This window comes from Cladophialophora carrionii, assembly GCF_000365165.1.
Source record: "Cladophialophora carrionii CBS 160.54 unplaced genomic scaffold supercont1.3, whole genome shotgun sequence".
Classification (NCBI taxonomy): Eukaryota; Fungi; Ascomycota; class Eurotiomycetes; order Chaetothyriales; family Herpotrichiellaceae; genus Cladophialophora; species Cladophialophora carrionii.
In genome coordinates this window covers 102741-130461 of record NW_008481828.1, presented here as the reverse complement: position 1 = coordinate 130461, position 27721 = coordinate 102741, and the positions used below count along the sequence as shown (strand labels likewise).

Below are 27721 nucleotides of genomic sequence, written 5' to 3'. Positions count from 1 at the left end.
CAGTAGCCGAGGCTCAATGCATAGAACAGACCCCACCCAACGAGTCGTGTCATCACAGATATTTTGGCGACTTTCCCCAGACCTGGTTGTTGTGCAGGATCAACACTGAATGGAAAAAGCCATAAGGAGAAGAAGTCATCTAATCATCGGAGAGGACGTTCGGAGTCGGAAATCTCTGAGGGCGGCATTCAGTCCGTCGCGCCAGTATGACGTTCTATGTAGGCCGGCATATTTAGTGCCCATTGACGCTGGCAACCGGAATACTCTCTGAGCCTTGGAGATGGGACGTTGGATCTGCCTGCACCGACCCGTTGCCGTTATTTTGGCAACAGTCACCGTTTGCATACCTCCCGACCTCCACACTGGCAAGATTCTTGTTTCCGGGCACGTCCAATGCTGGATTTCGCTCAAAGAAGTCTGCAGGCCGCAGATGAAGTTGATGGATCTCCACGGGCATGACAGGCCAGTCTTCTACACGTGGATTGTGTGTGAGCCCAAATACGTTCCAGACAACCACATCCTCGTTCTCGACCTCGTCTTTCCTGGCCACCATGTCAGCCACGCCACCCTCTTCTTTCTGAGATCTGTAGAACCGCGTTAGTACTGGCCACCCGCAACCAAAACTTATGGAATGTCTCAATCTTCCAAGAGGAAGGAACTCACTGATTTGTGAACTCTCCGCCCGCGAACAACTCGTTGTCTCTATACTTCGTGACCCACACATGATGATGCGCAAACGCGGCACGTTTCGCCACGATGGAGTCAGGGTCGGCAAGGATGAGCTGGCTTGGAGAGGGCATGAACTTGTACGACACAGGCCGTTGTGAGATTGGGTTGATCTTGCCGGGATTGGCCATCTTGATGGTGAGGTTGGTGAAGGGGGAGGCATGGATCGAAGTTGACTTGGTGACCGGCTTGCGAACAACGTCGTATCCATTGCCGTGGGGGTTTGTCTTTGGGTTCATTGGAATAGGTAGGGACTCTTCAGTGAAGATCGTGTTGTTGTGGCCATCAATGGCAGGGTCGATCCGTACAGCGAAGATGTGCTGATGGTTCTGGGCAAGGGCGCCGGGAGAGACAACATTGCCGTAAGGGCTGGTCTTGCCAGGGTCGATGTTGACCACAGAGACAATGCCGGTAGCGCGAGTCTCCACAGTGATGCTGGAAAATTGTAAGCTAGGAGAGTAATATCCTAGGTCCGGGCGACTTACCCTCCCGCTTGATCGAACTTATAAGCGAAGATATATTCGTAATTTGCCAGAGTAATGATGAATTGCACAACCAACTCCCTAGATCTGGTCACAACGGCGCGGTTGGTTCTGAAGTTGGTATGCTTCCAACCAATTCCGTTATCCTGCTCATGAACGCAAACGACGTTCTTGGAGACTGATGGCTTGCCCTCTGTGTCGACTAACATGGCGTCAATATATTTGATGACACCGAGGCAGTCGCAGCCCAGAGCAAGATTATTGGCGGCTCGGCCTGCGCCCGCATCGCCAAAATCGAAAGCCTGCTTGCGATGGAACGGTGGTCGAGGGTCGCCGTACGGTACGGTCATTTCCGATAGACTGAGACGGTATAGCACGCTACGGCCGTCGTAATGAACGTCGTGTAAGACTGCACACTCACGAGGGGTAAATCTGGGAGAGCATTGTTACTCCTTCGGCACATCAGTGATGGGAATCGCACTTACCCAACCCGGAATCTCCATTTCTGCCATTCGATCAGAGAATCATCGCTGACAGTAAATGACGGTCCATCCGGCTGCAACACATTCAAAGGCTTCAAGTCACTGCGGAGAGGGGTGTCCAGCAGTTCAGGAACGTATTCGGCGGGTTGGCAATGCTCAAGAACATTCTTCCCAGCTGTTCCATAGTTCAAGCCGTCTTCAACACCGCCAGTGGCAAGCCGGTCAATGCGAATGATTTCTTTCTTGTACGTGTCCATGACAGGGATGATGGGTAGAGGGAAGCCATAATGGTTGCTGTCGGGGTTGCCGTTCCGTAGCTTGGCAAAACACAGGCCTTGGATATATCTGCGACACGTTCTTAGACAGCACAGATGGCGGTAGCATGCAACCCGCTTACCTTGGAGTGACTTCTCCGACGTCAGGGCCCCCATAAGGCCAGGGATCGATGGCGACCTCAAACTTCTCGTCGAGATTGAGTTCTTTGACGGCCTTCTTGAACAAGTCGGACTCCACACACACGTGGTTGAATTCCTTGAACTCGTCCAACGTCAAAGCCTGTTGTGAGGTCCTAGGTACCCTTCTGTGCTCTACCTCCTTGCCAGAGGCGATATCGATCACTGACTCCATGTACTCATGGCTTCGATCCTCATGGATGACATCATATTGGACGCGAGCCTGTCGGGCAGGTCGAGGAGTGTCGGCCGAGAGGGTGCCAGCGTGCTCGGCATCGAGAAACTTGACCAGCTCGGCTTTAGCTGGCTCAACGGCAAAAGTGTTTCGGAAAATAACAGCGGCCTTACGAGCGTCGAGTACAGCCTGTCGAGCAATGTTGACCTCGTCGCCGCTCAGTTGGTCCAAAGGGTGCTTATGAATCCTCTTCGGGACTGTGTGTCCATTTGTTGCAGCCATGATGTAAAAGATTAAGAATTATCCCCGGATAGATTGGAATCTGGACCTTCGCATGTGCTGCGTGCGATGTGAAACCAACTGGGAGAAGAATATAAGTCGTGGAAGAGAAGAACGAGCCCACCTTGTCACTGGCAAAGCATGCTCATAAGTTCATACACGTCGATGGCGAGGAGCGGAGTTGTCCTCTGCCTGCGCCAAGTCACTTGCATCCCTCCACGCAAACGCCTCTCCGCCACCGTCCACAAGCGGGAAAGATAAGGCAGAGGCCAGACTAAGGTATCACAGTGAGACGCATCTGGCCCCATGGAAGTTTATATTACCATATTGTAGACACGAGGGAGCAATTCACGGCGAGCAAGTGGACTCAAGCGGATGGTGTTCGATTACCAGGAGGGGATGATGTCGAGACTCCCAGAAACTCAACGCCTCAAATGGAGACGTTCGGCCAGTCATTCGCGGTCCTCGGCTACACATACCGGATTCGGAATGCGTGGACCGCGATCGGAGTCTCCTCTATCAAACGATTCATTGCAGACGGCCTCCCGTTACCTCATTCTCCTGGCCACAGGCGTGCAGATTACTCGTACTGTCGAAAGTCGCCGGCACAATTTCAGGACCCCTTGCTCGTGTGAGCTCGGCACAGACTGCAGAATGGCAAATAGGTACTTCTGTCTTGGTGACCCGCACTGCCAACCGTCACTGTCTCTATGCAACTATCCAACCAGACCCAATAGCGCGACTCCGGCTGCATCCTCTTACGGGAACTCATCGTCCTCATCTGTGGCCCAGAGCGCCTCGTCCAGCAATTCCGCATGCTCGCCATCTGTCACCTTGGATGCTCCCACCAGCTTTTCGGGTTCCGTGATCGAAACATTACCCTGTGCTGCAATTTCATACCGAATTGGTGGTTTAGTGGTAGGTGCCCACGGAGCAAAGACTACTGCAAAGGTCCGACTTGGGTTCTTGTCTTTCCAAACGCTGCCTCCCGCATATTCCTGTCGCTCACTTTCCATCTTAAGGACAATGCGAGCAGAAATCTGATTGGCCCACGCTAAGCCGAGTGCTGGAGTCTTTAATTGCTCGTGCTGCGTGTTCCCTTTGTCATCCCCCCATCCTGTAAAGAAGCGCTGTTGGTGATCCAGGCTCTGTGTCTCCTGCCGACGCTCTGCCACTGCGGGAGGCAGATTCTGCAAAGACGCGGCAGGAGAAGAGGTCGCTGCTGGTGAGGAACGAAAGAGATTTTTAGAGTCGTCGAAGCGATCTGATACTTGATTCGTGACCACGACCGCGACATCGTGTTCGATAGCAAGCTGTCTCAGCGTGTTTCCGAGATTGGTCAGTTCCGCAGCTCGATCAACTAGCTGAGCAGCTGTGCGAGTGCCGTATTCCGCGCGGAAATTTGCCGTGACCGAGTCCAGGACCACCAATCCGACGTTATAGCGCGAAATCGCAACAGGTAGTTGGTAACGAAGGATGTGTTCCTGCGCTTCTAGATCAGTGACAGTGATTGTATGAACACGGTCAAGCGACGGTCGTTGTTCGGGGAGGATGTCAGCGTATGAAGAAAGCATCTGATTTAGTCGCTTGGTGTTGAGAGGTCCTTCAGAGGTGATAAAAATCCCGGCTTTCCCTAGGCCAACTGGCGGGGCAAGCTGGACCGAAAGCAACAATCCCAGAACGAAAGTGGTCTTTCCGGTGCGAGATTCCCCCACCACCTCCGTAATGTAACCAGGTCGGATGCCCCCGTTCAGTGCCCTGTCGAAATTCAAATCAGAAGTGCTGACCCCGGTTTGCTCATTGATCTTGGTCCCTGTTGCCTCAAATTGACGTTCGCCCGGTGTGTCTGCTGTGTTCTTGCGCTTCCTTTTCACACCCCTCAGCGTATCCTGCTGAAGGGCCTTGACGATATCTCTCACTAGCCTGTCAACGTCGCGCGGTGGAAGGGGGCATAGGCGCGCGATCTCAGTAGGTGCAAGGGCAACCAGCTGTGAAACCGAAACATTGTTTTTATCTAGGGAGTGAAGAAGGTGGGTATGGGGTTTGAGGTCGAAATCCGGAAGCACATCGAGCAAGTCCATGACGGCGGCATTGTTGGCGGAGCGCGGATGTTGACAGCCATTGTTGACTCAAAAGTCATGCTCTGCCACCATTGTAATCTTCTGCCGGGCTGCGTGCATCGATTCTGAACGTGAAGGAAGGTCGCGTCGAGTCTACGGAAAAATGAGTCGAAATTGATCGCGCCGTTTACCCTTGCGAGGAAGGCTTCATTTGGCACAGGTCCAAGACTGCACTTAGTTTCCTGTCAGTCGGCAATGGCAGAAGGCGCGAACGAAGCCGAAAGTTGGTGGAAAGGCACCGGCGGGGTTTGCGCAAGCTCTGGCATTGAGACTCGAAACTCCTAGCGCGCAGATCAGCCAGGCTCTCAGACGATGTGGACTGAGCTTCCGAGGTGCTTTATGGGGCCGAACATCGAAACCGGTGACAAGTTTACGTATCCGAGTTGGGCTTGATGAAGGGAGCGGGCACCGGTGTTGGAAGCAACTGGAGATGTCACACAAGTAATAATATGCCCCAGAACTACTCCATATTGAATGCCCTCTTTGGCAACGACCTATTTCTAGAGCGATTCATGCGGGCCAGAGCTATCGATCCCTATGTCGTCTGCTCTCACAGTGCTCGTAACTATACAGAGTTGAATAATTGGCCTGCTTTCCTTTTGTTTGCCTACCACGTCCTACTGGCAGACGCGGTCACGACGGCCCACCTCCATTGAAGGCCAGCAACATGGACTAGCGTGTCTCCGCATCGTCCCCAACTACTGAGTTATACAAATCAATCGTTCAGATCCTCATTGTTGAGCTGAATACGGAGTACATCGCCGCCTAAGCACCAAACAACCGCGTACACTCGGCATCAATCCACAGCGACCCAGAATCGCTCGCGTGCAATTCAGCACAATGGCTTCTGTTGCTCAGCCATGGCTCATATCTAAGTATGCGCATGCATGCCATACCCTCTTGGATCTGCCCAATAGCTGTTTCAGACTAATAATTCTTGCTTCACCACAGGTTCATTGATCCTCTGTTCGCGATCGGGACTGGCCTGGCTGCCACGGCATTGAAGATACAGAGAGAGCAGCGCGAAAAGTATCCAGAGCAAGACAATAGTTTCCCGGCGCTTTGGCACAAAGCTCTACGGCTCAACAGGATTTATTGGGGTTATGGTGATGAGGCCGCGAAAAGGTGATTTGAGCGCAACAGCTCGACGAACTTCAGAACATCTGGGACCGCAGAGTTCACGATGATCATGTTGACGACACCGGCCAAGTCGCTACACAATCACCTACGCAGCAGACAAGGTTCTGAACAAGATGCTGCTCAAAGCTCCTGGAAATATCCCTCTGGTGTTCGAACCTCTCGATAGCTACCAGATCGCAGACCGCTGGCAACACCTCGCTGGAACGAACGTTTGTCACCCCCCAGCATAAGGTCGGCGAACTTAATCTCAACTCGCCAACCTGCTGGTCACCCTCATTCGGCTTCCTGTAGCTGACTCGACCTTGGGTGAGCAGTTCTGGTTGCATCTGTCCAAGGTCGGGCTAGACGAGAGAGACCCAGCTATGATTCGCTCTATTCTCAGCGTCCAGAATTCATATCTAGGCACCAAGGCGTTCGGGTTTCAACGAAAGCAGTCGGTCCAAAGTCTGGATGAGACTCGTAGCAGAGTTATCAGACATTCATTCCAGATCGCAAAACAAGCTCGATCGCCATCACCACAAAACTGCGTTCCGGTGAATGGAGAACAGCATTCGATCGAGATGAAACCCCTGAATAGTGGCATAACAGATACAGATCTCCACTTACAAAGAAGGCTTGTTTATGCTATTGCTTTCGTCCACGGTGTCGAAGGCGCCTGTCATCACGCCATCAGCACATTCGACAGCAGAAGCTGGAGCCCATTGGAATCTCCTGCTTTCTTACCACTGGTCATGTTGGAGGTCGAGTGCTCGACGGCAACGGAGGAGAGCCAGCAGCACCACTCCAGCACCGCACATCTCTATCCGCAACCCATCAGTTGTGTGCGTCGGACAGAAGATCTCGAGGCAATGTTACAGTTGCAGGAGACTTCCAGAACGACGTTCACTTGGAGATTTGTCAGTGGCCTTGACCAGCATAGCACAACCAGTTCGTGTTACAGGCGTATTCATACTTGACCGCACCCTACAAGCAAGGCCCCGCCATGACGGACATTCTCGGTGGGTGATGTGGTGCAAGTCTTGTTGTTCGAATAAATCAGTCGTGAAAGCCTGAAGAGAGGAGGGGTCGAAGTTCTACTAAGTAAGAGGTATAAAGGAAGTGTCTGACCGATAATCCTTGATTTCATGAGCCTTGTTTTGTACATCGCCTACTCGCAGACCCTCGGATTTTGTTCCCTTATCGAGCTATTGCCTTGCACTTTCACCTTCATCACGGATACGAAACACGAAGTCCGGTCGGATTCTGGCACATCTTGTGCTAAAGCCATTTGCCGAGAAAAGTAGCATGGAACCGTGAAGCGGCCACAGCAAAACCACCCTACGACAAGAGCCGCAAGAGCTAGACGCTAGAAGAACGATTTGAAGGGGCAAGATGGATGAGGACGCAAGTTGCGCATACCCCGAGAACTGTCAGGATCCAGAATGCATACCCTTTTTGTTGCGTGGCTTCGTGTCATGATCCAGGAACAACCAAGAGCAGCGTTACAAGCCCTACAACCCAGCCGACCCCATTGTTTCTCTAATGTGTACACTTGACGGTGAAGTAACTCTATTTCAGAAATCCCTCGGCCTGTATAACTAAACCATTGGCCGCATGTTTGGAAGGTAAAAGGCGCATCTTGCTCGCTTGATGATACAAGCGAATCTCAGATCCCGCCGACATGCAGGCACATGCTAATGGGCACCCGAATAAGGAGCATGCGTGTCCACGTTTGCCTCACGGTCCCGTTCTTCCTCCGCTTGTCGAAGCAATCTGGCTCTTTCACCCCTGGACGCACCGACTGTCGGCCCGCGAAATCGCTCTCGGTTCGGTCGTGGTGCCATATCAACGAAGTGCTACTCAGAGTCAGTGCATCTCCCGGTCAAAAAAATCTATGGATATGCAAGATCTCACCAGGAGCAGCCAGTTGAGAAGACTTGCCAGTAGAACGAGGCCGGCGATAACCTGTTGCTGCCGCCGCCACGGTTCTACACATCGAATCGTATACCCTATCGTCCTCTCACAAGCTCTCACGTCCACATCATGGCTTGGGAATGGCCACGCACGATCATGGAGTGAGTTGAACCCACAGCATCGCAGACCTTGCTCAATGGCACGGACTGCATTCTCGTTCTTGGCTCGGAAGAGGTGACTCAATTGGCGCTCAAGGCCACAAGCCAACTAATCCGAAGGGACGGCATAGATCGAAGAGAGCACGAGAAGTGCAAATGGGAGGTGTGGGATCATATGGCGGAGACCTGCTGCGAGAAATGACACAGTCCCTGTTCTAGCATTCATGCTGAGTCTTGCCAGAAATGCTATGATGAGTGGGCCGAGGATGACGGTAAATGCGTTCAGGATGGGGAGCGCGAGGGGCATTGGAAGCGACAAGTGTACACTCCTAGCCCAGGCGATACTGCAAGCCGAAGGGGGTCAGCCATGTCACGCAGGTGCAACAGTTATGAGGGGGGACCAGGACAGCTTACGCTGAGAAGACAAGAATGATTACGGCGGTAGCGAGCTAGATATACGTGTGATGTGAGCCCCTGGCGATTGCAACCGCGAAGCAAAGAACATGTTTCATTTGAGCGGAAATCAGAGAGGCGCAACTCACCAGGACTCCACGACGACCGACATCGACACAAGATCTTTCGTTGGCATCCATGTTTGGGCGTGCCGGGGAGGGCGAGATGGAAGCAGGACTAGTAGAAAAGAGATGAACGAGATAAACAAGTTTCAATAGCACTGATATCAAGTGAAGTTGGTCCTGGCGGCCAAGAGGAGAACAGATTGGTGATGGAATGAAGATGGGGGTAGCGATGAAAAAACAGATACATCATGACAAGAAGAAGTTCACGTAGTTTTCCCATTGTTACACAGCATAGAGGGGCAGCGGTCACAGAGCAATGAGGCTGACAAGGATAGTCTGTGGGAGTACGGAGTACGAATACCCAGTACATAGTGATCGCAGAGGTCGTGTCCAAGTTGATGTAGCAAAGTGGGGAGATGTTAGCCCATTGCACTGCAGCCAATCGAAGAGTCAGTTGGAAATCAAGCGTTAGTGATTTCCAGTTTGTCTTCTCATGGCCACACCACAACATTACTTCGTACGGCGCTTCGACTCTTCTGTAGCATCCACCGACTCTCAAGAGGCAGCTGAAGTTGGAGAAGGACATGTGTTTTAAACCCTTGGAGATGAACAACAGCAGCTAAGTCAGTTGGAAATAATCAAAGCGGCTCTCGGCCAAAATGTCCACATGCTCATTTCAGTTCCTGTTCTCCATCGCCTCACCTGGTTCATTTTGTTATACTCAATTCACTTCACAACAACTGCAGACATGTGCATTGAGATGATTACAGTGAATATGGATCTTGGCAAGGCCGAGCACCTGTCCTTCGGGCTATAAGTATCCCTTGAATCCCTCGTCGTCGTCGTTCTCATTTACCCTTCTTGGTATATTCTCGTCACCAGCCCGCTTAGTCTTTCTCTTCATCACACTTGCTGACCCAAAGCGACAACAACATCCCACCATGGCGTCGGGAGGACGAGGTCGCCAAGTCTCTCTTCCCACTCATCCCAGAGTGAGCGGAGTCGACTGCGGCAGCAACTGTCGGACAGCTGATGGCTTGGCCCTCAATCACGGAGGCGGGCAAGGCAGCATGGCTACCCCGTAAGTATCTATCCTCCGCTAGTCAGTCCATCAACTTTGAGACTGGCCGTGTGTTCGGGATCCCAGACAAACCGCGAACAACACAAGTGCCTCCCAGCATGCAATCATCAAACTGGAGACGGATATTGAACAGAACATCCTGAAGACATCTATGCACAACAATACGAGGCTCCCGCTTCGGCCTGCCTTCGGAACGAAGGGCAATCCCATTACACTCCTGACCAACTACATGGCGCTTGCTTCTACCGGCACAGTGATTGCGTATCACTATGACGTCGAATTCGGCAAAGACTTGAAGACGAATCGACCCATACAGTATAGAGAAAGGGCCCGTTTCATTCAGCTGCTACTAGCAGAACACTTTCCCCAACACAGTCCTGGAATCGTCTCTGACTTCAAGTCGACAATTATCAGCAACAAACCTCTTAAGATTGATCAGCGGGGTTATATAGTTGCTTTCCGGGCCGAGGAGGGAGCGGCACCGGCTGAAGATGCTAAACGATTTCTGTTACGGATCCAGCAGAGAGCAGCGATTACTATCTCTGATCTGATCGAGTACCTGACGTCGACAACTATCGCTGGACCGTTGAGCTCAAAGGAGGCGATCCTCAACACGCTGAACATCATCATGGGACACAACCCAAAGGCGGCACCGCAAGTCGCCTCTGTGGGTTCAAACTCTCACTTCAGGAAGGACCTCCCAGAAATAGCGACATACAACCTTACCGCTGGCATCACTGCTTGGCGGGGTCACATGCTAAGCGTCAGAGCAGCGACTGGAAGGCTGCTCGTTAATGTGCAAGTCAAACATTCGCCATTCTACAATCACGGTCCTCTGGCAAGCCTGATGCAAGCATATTTACAAGCCAACCCCCAAAACAATCATGGGCTGCACAAGTTTCTCAAGGGGATCTGTGTCAATACTACGCATATCGTCCACAAGAACAAAGCTGGCCAGCAGATCCCTAACATTCGAGCTATTCTTGGTCTTGCGGAACAACATGAGGGGGGAAAGCTATTACACCCTCCAGTCGTGCGTGAAAACGGCGCTGGACCTCAACAGGTGGAAATCTATATGGAGACGACACCTACTACCTCCATAATCCCACCACAACCATCTACTTGCGGGAACACACCCCGTCCCACACAGACACTGGCGACTGGAGTCTACATTAGTCTTTACGATTTCTTCCGCCAAAATTACAACATAAACCTAAACCCGTCGCTCCCTGTTGTCAAGGTCGGCAACCGAGATAACCCAACGTACTTGCCGGCAGAAGTATGCCAAGTTATCAGAGGCCAACCGTACAAGAAACAGTTGTCTCCGACGCAGACGCAACGTATGATCGAATTTGCAGTACGACCACCTGAGCAGAACCAGCAGTCTATTAGAACGGAGGGCGCCGCCATGCTCATGCTAAATCAGAATTTAAACAAATCTCACGTGAGTTCTATCTCTAAAGGCATTCCTAGAGTATACTAATTATTCCTAGGCGGCGTTTGGCCTGAGCGCGAATCCCTCTTTGATACATGTGACAGGGCGCGTTCTAACACCGCCGAGGATCTACTACCGCAATGGCCGTGAAGCATTATTACGAGGTAGTAAATGGGACATGCGCAACGCACAATTCGTCGAATCCCGACCACTCAACAAGTGGACTTGGCTTATAGTCGCTACCAACGAGGACAGCGGACCATGGAAATCTGAGGCAACTTTTCAACAATCACGAGCATTAAACGATTTCCACGCCAAGCTTGTCGAAATGGGTATCAAATGCGCAGGGCCCAAGCAAGGTATTCGTATCACAGTCAACCCTCGCAACCTTGACAGCATTGACGCGGAAGTCGGCGGTGTTCTCCAGAAGTTCCCCATATCCCAGGCAGAGCTGGTGCTTATAGTGCTGGTCACCGAAAGTCCACTGGTCTTCCGTCGCGTGAAATTCCTCTGCGACGTCAGGGAAGGGATGAGCAATGTTTGTGTGGTTGCCAGAAAGTTCGATCAGTGTAAGCAGCAATATTTTGCCAATGTCGCTCTCAAGTTGAACCTCAAGCTTGGTGGCTGCAATCACAAACTCGGGAGTCGCAATCAGACCGCGATGCAAAAGAAGGAGAAGAAACTAGGAATCATCGAACTCGGCAACACGATGGTCGTCGGACTCGACGTTACCCATCCCTCGCCTGATTCATCGCAATCTGCTCCTAGCGTTGTCGGCATTGTCGCATCTATTGATGGACATCTCGCTCAATGGCGGGCAGAGATTAGCATTCAAGAGAGCAGAAAGGAAATGGTGCTATCTCTCGCAGAGCTCATGGAAGGGCGACTTTTGAAGTGGCAACAACACAACGGGGGCAAGCTTCCTCTCAACATTATCGTAAGTGCATCTTCCTCCGAGGTTTCCTGGGGCGCTATTTGACGCATGGCTGACGGAGTTGACTAGATCTACCGGGATGGTGTTTCGGAAAGCCAGTACCAACAAGTTCTGGAGGATGAGCTGCCGAGGATCCAGTCGGCGTGCGCAAAAGTCTATCCTGCCGCAAAGATGAGTCCTCCGCGTTTGGCGATCATCATCGTTGGGAAGAGACATAATACTCGCTTCTACGCACCATCCAAAAAAGGGAAGGTCGAGGATCCGCAGTGTGGGACTGTGGTTGATCGCGGCGTCACCGAAGCGCGCCACTGGGATTTCTTCATGCAGGCACACAATGCTCTGAAGGGTACAGCGAGACCGGCTCACTATTATGTCGTCTATGATGACATATTCAGAGGTTTCCAGAAGCACCAAGAAAGTACAGCCGATGGGAGCCCATTCAGCAGCGCCGCCGATGCTCTTGAAGATCTGACGCACAACATGTCGTACACATTTGGACGGGCCACCACCGCTGTGTCCATCTGCCCTCCGGCATACTACGCGGACCTGGTCTGTGATCGAGCCCGGCTTTACCTGAGCGAATTCTTCGACCCTTCGTCACATGCGAGCGTCTCGTCTGGCAGCAGAACCGGCGGTCCAGATTCAAGCATGGTGAGACTGCATGCACGCACGGCCGAGACAATGTTCTGGATATGACGGAGATCCAGATGGGAAGCAGTCACGGGAGATCAGCGAATGATTGCGGCGAGGCTTGCTGGTATCGAAACCCGGCAAATTCCACGAATTTCCTTTCATTTGTACATGTTCATTACACTCGAACAATCTCGAGCTTATGGGTTGGTGCTGACAATTTTGTTGTCGGGCAGGGAGGGGAGTGAGAAATGAGTCCAGAGAGAGGAAGGCTAAGGGAGTATGACACAGTAAACAGGAAAAATGATGCCGAAAAACAGAATTGGTGCTTTTCCCATACAAAATACCCAACACCTTGTACGATTAAGACTGCTCATGGTTGCCTCAGCTAAACATTGCAAGCCACGGTTTCACAGGATGTCCACAGGTTGACTGGCGGTAGAAAATCCAGCGATAGGATGGTCGTGGGCCGATCGATGTCCGAGGAGGCTTCACTCAGAGCGCACTCGGCAGCTACTCGTACCTAACTGCACCCGAAGGTCTTTAGCTGTCAATGCCAGTCTCTTTCTTCTCGAGCAAGCCACCCCGGACATTCACCGAAGAGCCTGAGGAGACATCGAAGGGCGTGGTTATCAGTCCCGACCGGCCAGCAGGAACTCCCCATCAACTCCTGCCTGACCTGGAGTGCCTGGTCTCGAGTCGCTCGTAAAGTTAACACGTTTCCAGGCAGCAGGGGAAACGACCTTCCTTTCCGGGCTACGCAGTCCGCTTACTTGCCTGACAGCGCGAGCCGGAGAATTTTTTGATTTCATCGTCAGCTTTGGATCGGCTTCCCTATGAGGAAGGTCGCCAAGTGCGCTTCAGCTCTTACGAGTACGGGGAGACATGGCCAGCTCCTTTATCCATGGTCTGATCTTCAAGCTCCAATGTCTGTGCATGCGTGGACTTCCAGATCGAACATCCGGTCGCGCTAGGTAAGCCGTAGAGGGTGGCCCAGTCCATTCTAACGCATTACTTTTCAGTTCGATGATGTTTGCATAGCCGAAGACTACATTCGACGGTTCTATCCCGGGAGGCGTCTGGTTCTTTTGGATATCATCGATCGTGCTTTTTATTCTCGTCCGTTGCAATATCCCGCACGCTAGTACTGAGCATCCCGACGACTCTTGTAGAATCCCAAGAGATGACAATGTCAGAGGAAGGCAGGGCGCCGTTCTCGCACCCCAGTCTCCCGGGCGAGGCCTTTACGTGGTACAAGATCTGGGGTGATCTCAGCACTTCCTCGACGGGGCGGCCTCTCTTTGTTCTTCATGGAGGGTGAGTGACTGGCCGGCCGGCCACTCGCAATCGACGTCGGACCATGCAGATTAACGGGCAATGACAGCCCCGGCATGGGACATAACTACCTGGCGAACTTAAAGAACCTCTCCACGCAATACAAAATCCCCGTGGTCCTCTACGACCAGCTCGGATGCGGCAAATCGACGCACTTTCGTGAAAAGAGGCTCGACACTGCCTTCTGGGTGCCCGAGCTGTTCATCGCGGAACTGGACAATCTTCTGGAGCACTTGGGCGTTGCCGGCGATTATGACCTGCTGGGTCAGAGTTGGTGAGTGCCTCCCCCGCCGCTCCCCGAGACCTGCATCGCGCGCTGGGGAGTGCTGAAGACTGATTTCCCCCGGCGGGGGACGACAGGGGAGGGATGTTAGGCGCAATGTTCGCCATTCGAGGCCACAAGGGCCTCAAGCGTCTCATCATCTCCAACTCGCCTTGTAGTATGAAACTTTGGGTCGAGTCGTGCAACGAGTGGCGCAAACGGCTGCCCGAGGACATCGAGAAAGCGCTTCAGAAGCATGAGAAGGACAAGACGTACGACGACCCCGAGTGTAGGTGTCCGGCGGTTCGCGCGCTACAGCTCGCACGGTACACACGTGTCCTCGATGCTGACGCCGGAGGCCAGATAAATGGGCTGTCGAAGAATTCTACAAGCGCCACGTGTGCAGGATCTACCCGTTCCCCCAGGATCTTCTGGACACCATGGCGAACGTGGAAGAGGACGACGTACGACTTTTGCCCGCTGAGTACCTAGCTGTGGTGAATGACAAGGCGTCAACTGACGAGCATGCTCGCAGACTGTCTACTACACGATGAACGGGCCGAGCGAGTTCACCGTGGTTGGAAGCTTGAAGTAAGAACTCTTTGCATTCTGGCTTGTCTCTGAAGGAGAACTTTGTGCTACCACCCATGGGCTTTCCCAGCTAACAGTTGACAGGACTTGGTCAATTGTCGATGAAGTCCACAAAATCAAAGTACCCTGCCTCGTGCTCAATGGCGAGTGGGACGAAGGACGAGACAGGCGAGTCGTCTCCATATCCCGTGTTTAGTACTTGTGAGGACTTTGTGCACTGACGAAGCTGTGGCCGATAGCTGTGTATATCCTTACTTCTCTGGCATCCCCAAGGTGAAGTGGTATACCTTTCCCAATGCAGCCCATTGCAGTAGTAAGTGGCCATTGCCTGAGAACCTGTTATCAACCGGAGTACGATCCCAGATGGGTTGGACGACCTCTAATCCGGGCTGTCTGGGAGCAAATTGGTCCCTCAAGCTGTGGGCGCGTGACAGCTACTAATTAACATCCTAACAGATCTCGACACACCAGAGCATTATATGTCGGTCGTGGCGCAGTTCTTGAAGAGTCCAACGGCGTGACGAGGGTGAACTGCCGGACACGTGCAACGAAGTGTGAACAGAATTGACGCTCGCCCCCTTGTACGGCGAGGGCTCGAGCGTCGTCAGAGCTTTGAGACACTCGAGATTGATTCGTACGTATCAACTTCAGAAGGGACTCGAGATGACGTATCAATCCGCTACAGGGCAAGAAGGAGACCGGTCACCCGTTGATGTTAATGCTGGCATCGGCCTCGAATTTGTAGACAACATCGGTTGACCTGGCAGAGATGTCGCGGTCAATTACCTAGGCATGGATGAGCAATTCGTCTCGATGAGGTGGAATCACATGAGTTGCATCTGGCCGCGATCATTTCACCAAGGGACTGTACGAGGTTCGTGTGTCGTGTTTTGATTCTCTCGGGTGTTTCGTCTTCATGCCTCAGTGTACGTATTTTGATCTTTCTCAGAACTTAAACGGGCCGAGTACTTAGCAACCAAGCTCCAAGTGGTGGACTTCACGACGACCGCTACCCCTCTGGCATTTTCAGTAGCGTTTCTCGGCTTCAGTCTCTGGTCATATACGCTCGGACGGCAATAATGAGTGATGAAGAGAAGCCAGATGAGACACATACCGGCGCACGCTCTTCCTCGCATATCCAGCTCGTTCTTCCCGTCGAGAACAGTGGTGTGCGCATGGCACTTAACTGTGATTTAGATCTAGCGACAAGATTATCCGCCTGTCCGTTAGAAGTTAGCTGGCAGAAGAAGGAATAGTAGTACAACAACAACGTAGAAACATATCATCAAAGAGGATGGGAAAACCATAAAGTTCCTACATCCAAAGTTTTGGTAACGCTGTAACTGCTGCTGATTGTCAAACAATGATTCCTCCGACGCACGGTGGGAGCAAAACGGTTACGACATGAGGTGGCCGAAGCCTGCTGCCTGAACGCGGTCCTGAAGACAATCTGTGGTGCGGGTTCGATGGGACAGCTGGCTGGATGAGACGGATGAAGTGGGTGAAGTGAAGATTCGTCTGTCGACACGCTTTTAAATAAAAGTCGACTTTTCCCCAACGCCTCGCAAAGCTCTGTCCCCGGTCTCGTTCCAGTACAACCCGTCGCCAATTCTGAATACCGGGTCCCCAACGAGGGTCAACCGCCGTCCTTTTTATATTCCCCAAACTCGAGGCCGCTCTACTCGCAGTGGAGGACGGCGCTGTCCGGTGCGGAGTGATGCCCCTGTCAAAACCAATAGATTTCCATCTTCTTGTAGCACAGTGGGAGATGACCTCCTTACACGACATTCCCGAAAGCAGGAATCAGAACCTGCGCTAACCAAAATGAAAAGACGAGCTTGGGGCCTGTCATGAGCATCTTTGGCGTAAGCCCTTTAAAGAAGGAAGTGAAACCCTCGTTCTTAGCCATGCGAGCCAAGATCGAGAACCCCGACTCATTGGTCTCGAAGGAAGCCGCTTGCAATCTGGTTTTAATGACATCGAGAGGAGCAGAGACAATCAAGCTGGCGCTTGCGCCCACCACGGAAGCGACAAAGTTCTGACCCCAGGTGCTGCTCTGTTGTTAACTTCTGTTTCAGGCTGCGCGGATTTCGGCGGGTACTCACGCTGCATTGTAATCTTCCAGCTTGAACAGCTTCTCCTTCGCCCATGCTGACCCACCGAAGAGAGCGAAGGAGCCAGGGGCGTTTCGTGCAGCGGTCCAACCAGCTCCCCGATACAGGCCCATGCCTTCGTCGGCCACGATCCGGAAGAAGCCTCGGGAACGGAACGCCTCTGGGTTGGTCTGTCGCTTGATCTTGAGGACGTCGAGGGGAAGGAGGACGATCTCGCCGATGCCGATCAGAGAGCCAGCGGTCGCATTGAGTATCGCCTTGCCTGTTCCTTTGCCAAAGGCCTTGTCGAAGTCCTGAGAATGGTGCTGGGTCAGATAATCACGCACAAAAGGCTGACCGCCATCTGCGACTCTGTTAACACCCCATACCAGCGCTGTTGCGACAATCATAGCTTGAATAGCTCACATTTGTATATTCTTTGCAAAATCTTGTAGCCGGCTGCATAGCCTAGCCCGGGAAAGAGAGATGTGAATTTTGTGACCGCCCCAGCTGAGGCGTAGTCCTTGAATATGACTTTATTGAGGGCCGAGACGGATGCGACCTGCTTGTGGTTAGTGATTTGCGATGACCGCGATAAGAGCCTCGATGCGTACTCTGGTAGAATTGCTCATCAATCTCTTTGCAATTGTGTCGACAGGGTGGAACACCATCAGCTCGGCGACACCAGCAGAGCCTGTATTGTGCTGTCAGGTCCGACGGTCGCTGTCTGCGTCACAAGCAACGGACGCACCTGATCCCAGTAAACGAGCTGTCCCCGATTCTCGCTTGTATTCCTTTCCAGCCATTCCCAAGGCTGGCGCCATGGCGGGAGGCGACATGGTTTATTCAACGTTCACGCGGAAGGATCGCGCAGAACGGTCCCGCGAGGTTGATAACGAAAGTGAAGTTTTAGTGAAGAAGGTTGCGATGGGTTCTTTTCTATGGTGCTGCGACTCGAGTAGCTGCCAGGATTCGAAGAAATCGGACAAGATATGCTACTCAAGAAACGAGATGAGGTGAAAATTATGCTACAGAGTCGGCGCAAAACGTGCGGGATAGAAGGAAGCGAGCAGTGTTTGTTCTTCAACTTTTTTCTGGTGGAGAAACGCCAAAGGGGACGAGCTTTGGGCGCATGCGGAGAACTGCTGGGCCTCATCTCCGATCGCAGCCTTGCCCAGCCTCGCTTAGTGAGCCATACTATCTCAATGTGCCCTGTATCTAAATCTCATGTCCCTCAAATATCGTCTTGTCAAAATGACAATCACGGGCCCACCAACGCCATCGCTGAGTGCTTCACCGGCCGAGCATACTACGCTTGGGCAGACTCAAGTTTGATCCGCGACTTGATGCTACCTGGGTCCTCTTCCGCCTTTCTTTTACCCAACACGGAATCAGGTGTCGCGGTGCGGCCAATTCCTGCGACTGGAGTACTAACTCCATCTTTGTCTCTGCCTTTGGTCACTTCTGTATAGCAAGACAAATGGTAGATCCGGTTTCCAACTTGTACCGCGTCTTTCCATATGAAGTCCTGCACCTCCTCGCTCCATTCGCTTTTGAATGGCTCTTGATCAATAGGACATGGTAATGACCGTAGAACCGGGTCGGCTGGAGCTCGCACGAAATCCTGTGGCTTCTTCTTCGCGACTGCCGCAGCGGGATTTCCATTCCCATCGGCTGGCCCAGCCTCATCTTCGTACTCTTTGGTCGCAATCCATTCTCGTTCGTCGACGTACCAACTCCGATTCTGGCCTCGCTTCTCCGCCTCCAGCATCCTAGCCTTAGTCTTGAAGTGCCAGTCCAGGTGTCGCGCCTTCTTTTCTCTGCCAGCTTCATCGGACATGAATCTCCTGCCACAAGTGCTACATTGGTTCGGTCGGGCATTCAAAAATGCAACTATTTTTGCCGGCCGCGAGATTCGGATCGAGGCCGAAGTCAGTCTTACTTCGACGTTCGCATCGAGGGCAAAGTTGGGAATAGCTGGAACAGGCGGTGTCACTCCCTGTGGTGGAGTAGGTGCCGCAGACAGGAGCCCGGATGCTCGGAGCTGCGCAATAAGCGGATTTTCGCTTACAGGTGGAGGTGCCGGCACGTTGTACTGTGGGGTGGCTACACCAGACTGAGCTGGTGGAGGGTAGTTCGAAGGAAATGTTGCTTGCTGCTGGTCCGCAGTTGCACGGAGGAGCTCGGCTAGATTGGTGCTATTGAACAGGGCTGTCGGGGCTGGAGTAGGGACGGGAGCTTGAGCAAGTAGAGGAGTGGGTTGGACAGCTGGTTGGGGAGGGACATAGGGATTGTGAACTGGCTGCACCATCACTGGCAGTGGAGATTGGTGGTTGATAGCCCTCTTCTCTGCCATCTTTTGCGACACTGTGTTCCGTATATCCACCAAGTCACTTTCGGAGGCGTTGCCGCTGTCCAAGATCTCCTTCAAGGTCTGAAGACTGGCCAGCTTCCGTTGAGCTCCAGTATCCAACGGGTGCGTTGCGCATTCGATTTTGGCATCAGTAGTGAGGTCGTCAATATCCGCATTTAGTTTCTGCAGGTTGACACTACTTCCAGCAAGGAGCCCAGGCTGAGGAGTAGGAGGCGGATACTGGGGAGTCTGCACAAATGGAGGCGGCTGAAAATATGGAGCAGGGGCTGACTGTGGCGGATAGGGCAGACCGTACGACACCGGCGGTGTTTGTGTATAGGGAGTCGCAGGCACGGCTATCTGTGGCTGAGGGCTCCGAACCTGTGCAGCGAGACTCGGCGGAAGCTGAGGTAACGACTGGGGCGGTGTTGGTGTGTGACGGTATGGCTGAACAGAAGCGACTCTGGCAGTCTGCCCCTGGATAGGAGTCGACTGATATCGGTTGCCGCCGGGCGTTGCACTCCGAAATTTGTTGAGGCTGTCGACAATAGTCTGTGTGCTTGCAATGGGAAAGACAGGAGTGGTAGAGAGTGACCCAGGTACTGGTTCTCGCCAGGTTTTCAGCATCTCCTCGAGCTTCCGGCGAACAGCAGCGTCGACCTGCGAGTACGCGAGCATAAAGATCTGATGAAGATTCCGGCCAAAGTAGACCGTGTAAGGCGACCCGACATTTTTGGCAATCGAGTCCAAAACATACAGAGCGGGTAACTTGCGTGCTGGAGGTGCCTATCAGCGGTCAACGATTGCCGTAAGAATCTCTAGCGGGTGACTTACTCTGTTGATGTGATTCTGTAGGACTCTGGAGATTGCTTCGGCATGCTCGATGTTCTCTTTTGCGATCAGGGTCAAGTTCGAAATCTGATATCTGTCGTTCGATACAAGGTCTTCCAAAGAACCCTTGTAGTCTTCGGCGACCTCATCTGACGGCAGACCGGACATGACGGGAGAACGAGACTGAAGGATCGCAAATAGAAAATAGAAATGGGTCAGGCGCGGCAGAAGCCTGGACGGGGACTCAGGACTCGAGCTTTGGCAGAGTCAAAACGAGCAAGCGCCTGAGGGATGACTGCGTGGAGGCCAAGCAGTGACCCAACGTCGAGACCAGACACGTTTGCGTCTGTGCGAGGGTAGACAACAAGAAGAAAAGTGTCGTGGTATCTTTTGCCTATCTAAACACATGCAAAGCGGCGCCCCAGGTATGTGAATCTCAGGTTCCCTTCTGTTCCAGCTCAACTTGTCACGCTCACCGCCCAAGACGTGACGACCTCTCTGGTGCCTCCAGCCTCTCAGAGCATGACAGGCTGCCGTAGGTGACAGCAAAGGTATTGAACCGCTCGTGAAGGAGAGGTAGCTGCAAGATGGTGGAAGGAACAATCTCGACGTCTTCGCCCTCCAGCGAGATTCAGGTCTCTGATGGTATGACTGCGGCGATGACCCAATATTTGGGTTTGACAATTGGACGATATGGAGAATTACTGGAGAGTGACTTAGGCGAATGCTCAGTCTCAAGAAGCAGAGAGCCGGGAAAGGTAGAAAGCTTCGCAAGTGGCAGAAGAAATGCGCTGATGACAGTCTGAGCTGATTGTGAAAGCAACTTGTTGGAAGATGCGGAAAGAATAAGGACAGAAAGAGGCAGCCAAAGCCGACTGGCCGCCTGCGGAAACTTTAGTCCAAGCGCAATGATGCTATTCCGTCATCCTAATCATGCCCACCCAACGCCCATTCTCTTCCACCTCAAGAGTAACGAGCATAGCCAGTATTTTACTCGACACTTCACGAGATCTCTTCCCATATCAAAGAGTCCATCGCAGGATCCACGGAGCCTTCAGCACTACCAAATCTGCCAACCACATTGCCCGTGCACTAGAATGCGTCTACCGGCTGTCTTCTTGCTCACCTTGTTCGCTGCGGCGTTGGCACTTCCTCCAGCACAGAAGCCCGTCGTGGTGTCATTTCCTGATGACACGCCCGCCTCTATCATCGACATGGCCATTGCGGAGATCGAGAAGGATGGCGGCATCATCACCCACGAGTATGGTACGGTTCAAATTCATTCGGCGCTTAAAGGGATGTATCGCAGGCTAACGTGTTTACAGCGCTGATCAAAGGTTTTGCCGCTAAAGTCTCGGAAGTAACGCTGAACAAGATCAGTGCAATGGCTGAAGCATACGCGCCATATATTGAGGATGACTACGTGGTCAAAATTGATGGTTCCACGGCCTCCCCTCAATAAAGAGGATACTTGTTTGCCACAGAGTTCCTGAATGATCGAACAAAGGGGATTTGTTGCTACAAGACTGCATGAAATCACGGGAGACGAAGTACGCTTACTGTTGCGACGGCATTGCTGGAGTTTGGGTGCTGGTTACCGGCGGAAGACACCTGTTGGGGTACAGATGCTATCTATTCAGAGGCGTAGATGGCTCCTTTCGTCGAAGGAGTGAGCGTCATGGTATCATTGTCCGCGAGCCACTGAGTTCAAAGCATCTCCGTTCTCGCTGTCGTTACCCTGCTCTCATGGCCCGAACGATCTCCGGCCAGCCTGCTCCGTGTAGTCTTCTCGAGCGGTTGTAACAGTCCATGATGAGACTCCCGCTCGACCTGCAAGGCCAAACTCACTATCAGAACCGTTGACTCAACCACAGTTCGTGAGGAGCATGACCAATAGAGAGAAATACCTAGACACTGGGCCAGTTGGCATGATTATTTCAATATGCACACTCCTCCTGTTGACTTGAAGAATCGACCGGAGGAGCGCCGACGTCATCTTAGCGCGGACGACCACGACACATCCCGCGCCGTGAAGGATCCACGCCCGAGTCGCGTTCTCACTCTCCTTGAAACTGAAACCATGGGGCCATGCATTGCGCTTTGAGGCCGAATACTCCACGACTCCCGTGCAATAATGAAATACCATCAAGTTAAACATATTCCCCTCCCATGGCGACCGAAGAAGCCGTTGCTGCCGGACTTCTCGATTGGTTCAACAGTCTCGCTGTCGCAGAGGCTGTCTATACCGTAGACGACTTCACCAATGGTGATCTAATATGGAAGGCTCTACGTGCGCTCGAATATCTCCCTTGGCCGCCGTGCGGTTACTGATGGCGACCAGAACAGATTGACCGCTTCAGCTTTCCTGGGAGGCTTCCAGAGAACCCGGACACGGATCAATGGATCAACAAATGGACCAACCTCAAGCACATCTACGATGCCCTCTCCATCTTTCTCGTCGAAGAGTGCAGCCAGCGACTGCCACTCCCTGGAGGTCGACCCGACCTCAAGGCTATCGCTCAGTCCTCCTCCCTCAGCGACACCGCTGCCCTCCTCAAGCTCCTTGTCGTGGCTGCCATCAATTGCGCCGACCGCATTGAATACTTGAAGCAAATGCAAGAGCTGGCCGAATCTACCCAGGAGGTTTTGATGCAGACGGTGCAGGAGGCGGGTGAAGGTGTGGGCGTTACCGACGACCCTGAAGCTGAGAGCAGCCAGGTCGACGACCTAGATGTTGAACTGCCAACATCACCTCGACGCTCAACCGAAATGGAGACAGTTCTTGAGTCGGAGGAGCGGCTTGGGAAAGTTATTGCGGACAACCAACGGATAGCTCATGAAAAGCGGGAGTTGCAAAGACTACTTGATGAAGCACATTCTCGGTACGAGAAATTACAAGAACGCTTCGACCTTGGTCAGGACGAGTTGCGGGAATCCAACGACCGTCTCGCCGCCGTTCTTGCCGGCAAGTCAGACATATCGACGAGGCCGCTGGACTCGAAACACGACACATTGATAGCAACCTTGGAGAATCGCGTGCTCGAGGCCGAGTCGGAGATAGAAGAGCTGCGTAAGAACAACGAGGTCCTCAAGATCAAGGCTGAGAAGGCGCAGAAGCTGCAAGATGACTACGACGAGATGAAAATCGAGCGAGATCGTTTGGCGCGGAAAGCAAATACGGCAGAGAAGTACAGGCAGAAGCTGGAAGCCAGCCAGGACCTGGACAAGGAAAACAACAATCTGAGGGCGAAAGTGACCGAGCTGCAGAATCAATTGAAGCAGTCTGATTTTGCCCGGGCCAGCTCGAGTGATCTACAGAGAGAAATCGACGAGTATCGGCGACTTTTGCCCAGCATCGAGCAAGAGAGGTACGAGCTGAATGAGATGAAGAAGAGGTTAGAGTTCGACTATCATACCTTGGAGGCACGCTACCACGATTCCGCCGAACAACTATCCCGACAGAATCAGGCCGTGGAAGAGCTCCAGTCGAGGTTAAGAGACTACGAAGACGGAGTGACTCCTGCTCCTAGAGAGGAAAAGCTTTCTGAGCCAGTTGACAAAGATTTCGAGAAGGAAGAAGCAGAATTGGCTGAATCGGAATCCCGGCTTGCTGCGGTCTTGCTCAACGGCGACGCTGTTCCCATCACGACCAAAGATAGCGATCTTGGTTCCCTCCACGATGTGGAGTCACCAATCGCTGGTCTCAACGATGCGGATACCATATCAGAAGACGAGCTCAAGGCTATCATGTCTGCATTGCGTGCCCAAGCCCATGCTGGCACGGCCACAGAAAGAGAAGCGTCTCTTCGAGCTCAGAAGAAGATGATCATCGCTATCGAGCGCCAACGAACCAAGAACCAGCTCCTACTCGAGCACGTCCAGAAGCAAGACCAGATGATCAAAAGTATGCAGAACAAGATACAAGATGATGAAAAGGCCCCACAGCAGAGATTGGAAGATGTCCCGCCTCCTCCACCACCGAAATCTGTCCCGGGTGCCCCTGTGCAGCCTCTAGATGAAGAGTCCGAAATCGAACGACTCACGAACCAGAACACTATCTTGCACCGCGAGCTCAAGCTTATGGCATCAGCATGGTACGACCAGAATCTGCGTCTGGCGAGCATGAGCTCTGCTGCGTCAGCACGAAGTCGGGGTAACTTTGTTGAAGCCCGGGGGTTTTTGGGGCGACAGAGGCGAAGAGTTGATGCTGCAATCGCTGGCAGAGCTTCATGAGAGCGGAGGGCACGGCAGAGCCAAGGCAATCACTCAGTGCGAGGCGCTGCACGAGACGCCGCCTATCTGTATAGACCGTTGTGACGGACGAATTGAACCATTGCACAACTTGAGCCACGAGTATCTGACATGACGGATGACTGCCATCCACGTCAAATGTGACCGATCCGTTGGCTACTATCACGGTGTCTGCCTTGCTCGTCCATGCACCTGCTGGCAACGTTCGACGGTGAGATGCGGTAGAAGCCGGTGTCAGCGACAGGCCGCTCCCTCCTATGACTCTGGTCTTGCCCTTGTATTTCTCTTGGACATCCTGCCACTCCATAACCAGATCTTACATGACTTTTCTTGGCTTGGTACTGACCCTCGTTTTCCATGCGAGACCATGCAAGCTTTAGCGCAGTCTCACGGTCGATTTGATATCTCGCTCGTTGTATGCTGGAAGGCTATGTGTATGAACTCATTGCATTTCTTGACATTGCAAGTCCGAATTATACCATTGCCGGCCCAGGCTTAGTGAGTCGTCTCTTCACTCTCGCTTCCGTTTTGACACAAGGCACTGCACCCATACGGAAAGTCGTCTGTCACACCATAGAGTACACTCAACCCAAGCCGGCCAGTTTACCCTTCATCGCTAGGGACTTGGTTTGGCACGACGAACAGTTGTGCTGCCACCACCGGAAGCATATCAACGCGCAACCAGAGGGCTCTACGGATCAGTTCATAGGCAAGAAACCGTCACGGAAATACACCTGGGATAGCCTCCATCCCTCATAGCATTCAGTGGAACGTCTGTGCGTGTGTCCTTACGAAGCAGAAATCTGGCAAAGGCTGGCTCGGCGACGTCTGCTGATGACTGGAACCTGGAAACCATGAAGGTCTGGAGCGTTGATGGTGACGGGGACTTGTGGCTCAAGGTGATATTGCGATATGCCCATATTGGGTTTGGCGAACTCGGTGCTCATGATTACTGGGAGGGCGTCCGTCATATTGGAGGTAGGCCACAGAGCACGACTTCGCAAATCTTCCATAGTTGGAGTGCTCGTGAGTGCTCCGCCCATCGGACCGGCGCACCGGTTCCCCAAGAGCATGTCGGCTCTCTGGTGGGGAAGTCGACACACAACTTCTCGTCTACATAGTCTCAGATCATCGTCACCGGGTGTGCGAAAAGCTAGTCAAAACTGACAGCCTGTCGAAGACCGACTTCCAGTACTTCTCGCTCCCTCCAACAATGGGTTCCTTGGGTAACGATGAAGTCTACGTGACCGTGTCCGCTCTGGAGGCAGGACAGCTCACCTTGCCTGAAAGTTTGTTCATAACGGATGCGGACCCAGAGAAGCGAGCGACCGTACCTTCGTTATCATTCCTGATACAGCATCCCTCCAAGGATGGCAAAGTCACGAAACTAGTGTTCGACCTTGGGCTGAAGCGTGATCTCTCCAAGTATCCCCCGGCCCAACAAGCCCACATCGCGAATCGCCAGCCGACCATCCTCCATCCCGATTGTGCCGACAGTCTGCGGACGGGGGGATTGGATCCTGCAAAGGACATCGACATTGTGATACTCTCCCATGTGCATTGGGACCATGAGGGTACGCCAGACGACTTTTCCCGGTCACAGTTTGTGGTTGGGTCCGGGACGCTGCATCTCCTCGCAAACGGCGCGCCGCCGCACTATCCCAAGGAGATTTTCAATCCAGACCTCCTACCCAAGGACCGGACGAAGGAGTTGCCGCCCACCTCGGGAGACAGCAGCACGGCGGCGAAATCTCAAACAGACCACACCTGGAAACCATTTGCCGGGTTCTCCAACACGGTGGACTTCTTCGGCGACGGCAGTGTATACATCGTGGACAGCCCAGGCCATCTGTTCGGCCACGTCAACTTGCTCGCGCGTCTGAGCCATACCAAGTGGGCATACTTGGGCGGTGACTGCTGCCATGACCCGAGGATCTTGACCGGAGAAAAGGGCATTGCCCTGTACGACGATGGCCACGGTGGACTGAGATCCGTCCACGTGGACACGGAACAAGCGCGCCAGACATTGTCCAAGATCGGCCCACTGTTGAAGAAGCCCTGCCCAGTCATCCAGGGGGACGGAGGCGAGCCGGTCGAGGTGGAAGTCATTGTTGCGCATGATGGGGGCTGGAGGGAGCAGAATCGGAACAGGTTTTTCCCGGGAACTCTGTGAGACGCACGCTGCATCCAGGCATGCCTGGGGGGAACGCACGTACGTGGGTTGCTGGAGCATCAGCCAACTCGCTGCCTTTACTGGAAAATCCAACGCCATGCGTCCCAGATCGACATCGCCCATGGTTGTCCTCATTTGTGACAAACCAAGATTAGCATTTCAGAAAGACTAGAAGAAATGTCTGATGGTGTTTCTCCCGCCATCAATGTGCAGAAGTGTTCTGTCTCGCGGAGCTCTTTGATTCCATCGTCCCAAGAGGGTCGATATCTAAATCTCGATACTTCTTTGACAATCCTACGAAATATGTCCCCCGCTCCGTATCCGTCGGCATGGTGATTTGCTGCCAACGACGAGTCTGAGCGGTGTGTAAGTAATTAGATATTCGCAGAGTCGACTGTCTGGATCGACTCGCTTGCTCGACCGTAACCAAAGCCACAATCCGCTACGGTCGAGTATATGGGCCCGATCCCCGAGGCAGGATTACCACACCCGTTCGAAATATCCCCTTCTCTGCATAATTGTCTTGCGTCTATGCTTCTTGCTCTGCCTCATAAGCTCCGCAAGCTACGGGCCGCGGAAGGTATGTACCACTGGAGTGGCTCGTCTAGAGTGAAATGATGTCTATCTTTTACTGTCCAACGGGCTCTCTGCACGATGGTCCACTGGGCGCAACACGCGATGTGATACATATCGTCTGACAAGTTCTTATGGACCTCGAATCAAAGCAAGACATCAAACGCGCAATATCCATGAACAGAGGCATCTCTCTACGCCAGTGGATATCATAATCGTAACCAGCATCTCCGACGAGATACAGTCCGCCAAATGCCCTTAGACAGGTCTTGCATGTTACCATGCAGCCACCTCTCAGATATGAACGTGCCCGGATCCTCAAGAGGCTCGGCGTTTGTGGTGATATTGGTATAGTTGATGGCGAAATCGGTGCATTTCACAAAGCAGAACCGTTCGATCTCTAGGTTCTAGGTTAATTCATGCCCCGGCATCTAGATCAAGATTTTTCTCCCCCCTAGATATCTTCCTGATGTAGGCTAAATGTATAGTGTGGACTTCTCGTTGTCGAAATTCGGAAGCATCTCAGCACTGCGACGAAAGAAGGCACCCTTCAATGGCACATATAATAACGTCGTACTCGCCACGTGTAGACGGACTGACATGACATAAATTGAAAGTGAAAGCTGCCGGCGGGACAGCCGCAGACGCAGACGCAGACGCAGACGCGAGGGCATTCGACCTACAGTACTTACGGCATCTGCTCCCATGGCGTGCTCGTGGCACCTCTATTCCCATAAAGCAGGGAGCAAGAAGT

The 27721-nt window shown here is 52.8% G+C and overlaps 11 protein-coding genes across 11 annotated transcripts; 6 read left to right on the top strand and 5 right to left on the bottom strand.

The window, feature by feature from the left end:
• Positions 1–232: 232 nt before the first annotated feature.
• G647_03427 (uncharacterized protein) lies at positions 233–2599 on the bottom strand (the record flags this gene model as incomplete). The annotated part of the gene is made up of 5 exons (XM_008727772.1): positions 233–584; positions 664–1161; positions 1212–1640; positions 1694–2035; positions 2088–2599. The coding sequence occupies 5 exons, from the start codon at positions 2597–2599 to the stop codon at positions 233–235; spliced, it is 2133 nt and encodes a 710-aa protein (XP_008725994.1).
• Positions 2600–3354: 755 nt separating this feature from the next.
• Positions 3355–4677, bottom strand: G647_03426 (uncharacterized protein; the record flags this gene model as incomplete). Its single annotated transcript, XM_008727771.1, has 1 exon — positions 3355–4677. The coding sequence occupies one exon, from the start codon at positions 4675–4677 to the stop codon at positions 3355–3357; it is 1323 nt and encodes a 440-aa protein (XP_008725993.1).
• A 988-nt stretch (positions 4678–5665) lies between these two features.
• Positions 5666–5845, top strand: G647_03425 (uncharacterized protein; the record flags this gene model as incomplete). The annotated part of the gene is made up of 1 exon (XM_008727770.1): positions 5666–5845. A coding segment is annotated over one exon (180 nt), but the record flags the coding sequence as incomplete, so codon positions are not given.
• Positions 5846–7865: 2020 nt separating this feature from the next.
• Positions 7866–7961, bottom strand: G647_03424 (uncharacterized protein; the record flags this gene model as incomplete). The annotated part of the gene is made up of 1 exon (XM_008727769.1): positions 7866–7961. One exon carries the CDS (start codon positions 7959–7961, stop codon positions 7866–7868), a length of 96 nt encoding a protein of 31 aa, XP_008725991.1.
• A 1534-nt stretch (positions 7962–9495) lies between these two features.
• On the top strand, positions 9496–12571 carry G647_03423 (uncharacterized protein; the record flags this gene model as incomplete). The annotated part of the gene is made up of 4 exons (XM_008727768.1): positions 9496–9506; positions 9573–10950; positions 11000–11878; positions 11945–12571. The coding sequence occupies 4 exons, from the start codon at positions 9496–9498 to the stop codon at positions 12569–12571; spliced, it is 2895 nt and encodes a 964-aa protein (XP_008725990.1).
• Positions 12572–13694: 1123 nt separating this feature from the next.
• Positions 13695–14889, top strand: G647_03422 (uncharacterized protein; the record flags this gene model as incomplete). The annotated part of the gene is made up of 6 exons (XM_008727767.1): positions 13695–13822; positions 13890–14114; positions 14201–14391; positions 14466–14566; positions 14638–14693; positions 14778–14889. 6 exons carry the CDS (start codon positions 13695–13697, stop codon positions 14887–14889), a joined length of 813 nt encoding a protein of 270 aa, XP_008725989.1.
• Positions 14890–16470: 1581 nt separating this feature from the next.
• On the bottom strand, positions 16471–17625 carry G647_03421 (uncharacterized protein; the record flags this gene model as incomplete). The annotated part of the gene is made up of 5 exons (XM_008727766.1): positions 16471–16744; positions 16799–17150; positions 17213–17348; positions 17401–17480; positions 17538–17625. The coding sequence occupies 5 exons, from the start codon at positions 17623–17625 to the stop codon at positions 16471–16473; spliced, it is 930 nt and encodes a 309-aa protein (XP_008725988.1).
• Positions 17626–18095: 470 nt separating this feature from the next.
• On the bottom strand, positions 18096–20138 carry G647_03420 (uncharacterized protein; the record flags this gene model as incomplete). Its single annotated transcript, XM_008727765.1, has 2 exons — positions 18096–19925; positions 19974–20138. 2 exons carry the CDS (start codon positions 20136–20138, stop codon positions 18096–18098), a joined length of 1995 nt encoding a protein of 664 aa, XP_008725987.1.
• Positions 20139–21067: 929 nt separating this feature from the next.
• On the top strand, positions 21068–21432 carry G647_03419 (uncharacterized protein; the record flags this gene model as incomplete). Its single annotated transcript, XM_008727764.1, has 2 exons — positions 21068–21236; positions 21296–21432. The coding sequence occupies 2 exons, from the start codon at positions 21068–21070 to the stop codon at positions 21430–21432; spliced, it is 306 nt and encodes a 101-aa protein (XP_008725986.1).
• Positions 21433–22139: 707 nt separating this feature from the next.
• G647_03418 (uncharacterized protein) lies at positions 22140–24203 on the top strand (the record flags this gene model as incomplete). The annotated part of the gene is made up of 2 exons (XM_008727763.1): positions 22140–22260; positions 22312–24203. 2 exons carry the CDS (start codon positions 22140–22142, stop codon positions 24201–24203), a joined length of 2013 nt encoding a protein of 670 aa, XP_008725985.1.
• Positions 24204–25434: 1231 nt separating this feature from the next.
• On the top strand, positions 25435–26394 carry G647_03417 (uncharacterized protein; the record flags this gene model as incomplete). The annotated part of the gene is made up of 1 exon (XM_008727762.1): positions 25435–26394. The coding sequence occupies one exon, from the start codon at positions 25435–25437 to the stop codon at positions 26392–26394; it is 960 nt and encodes a 319-aa protein (XP_008725984.1).
• Between the last annotated feature and the right edge of the window lie 1327 nt (positions 26395–27721).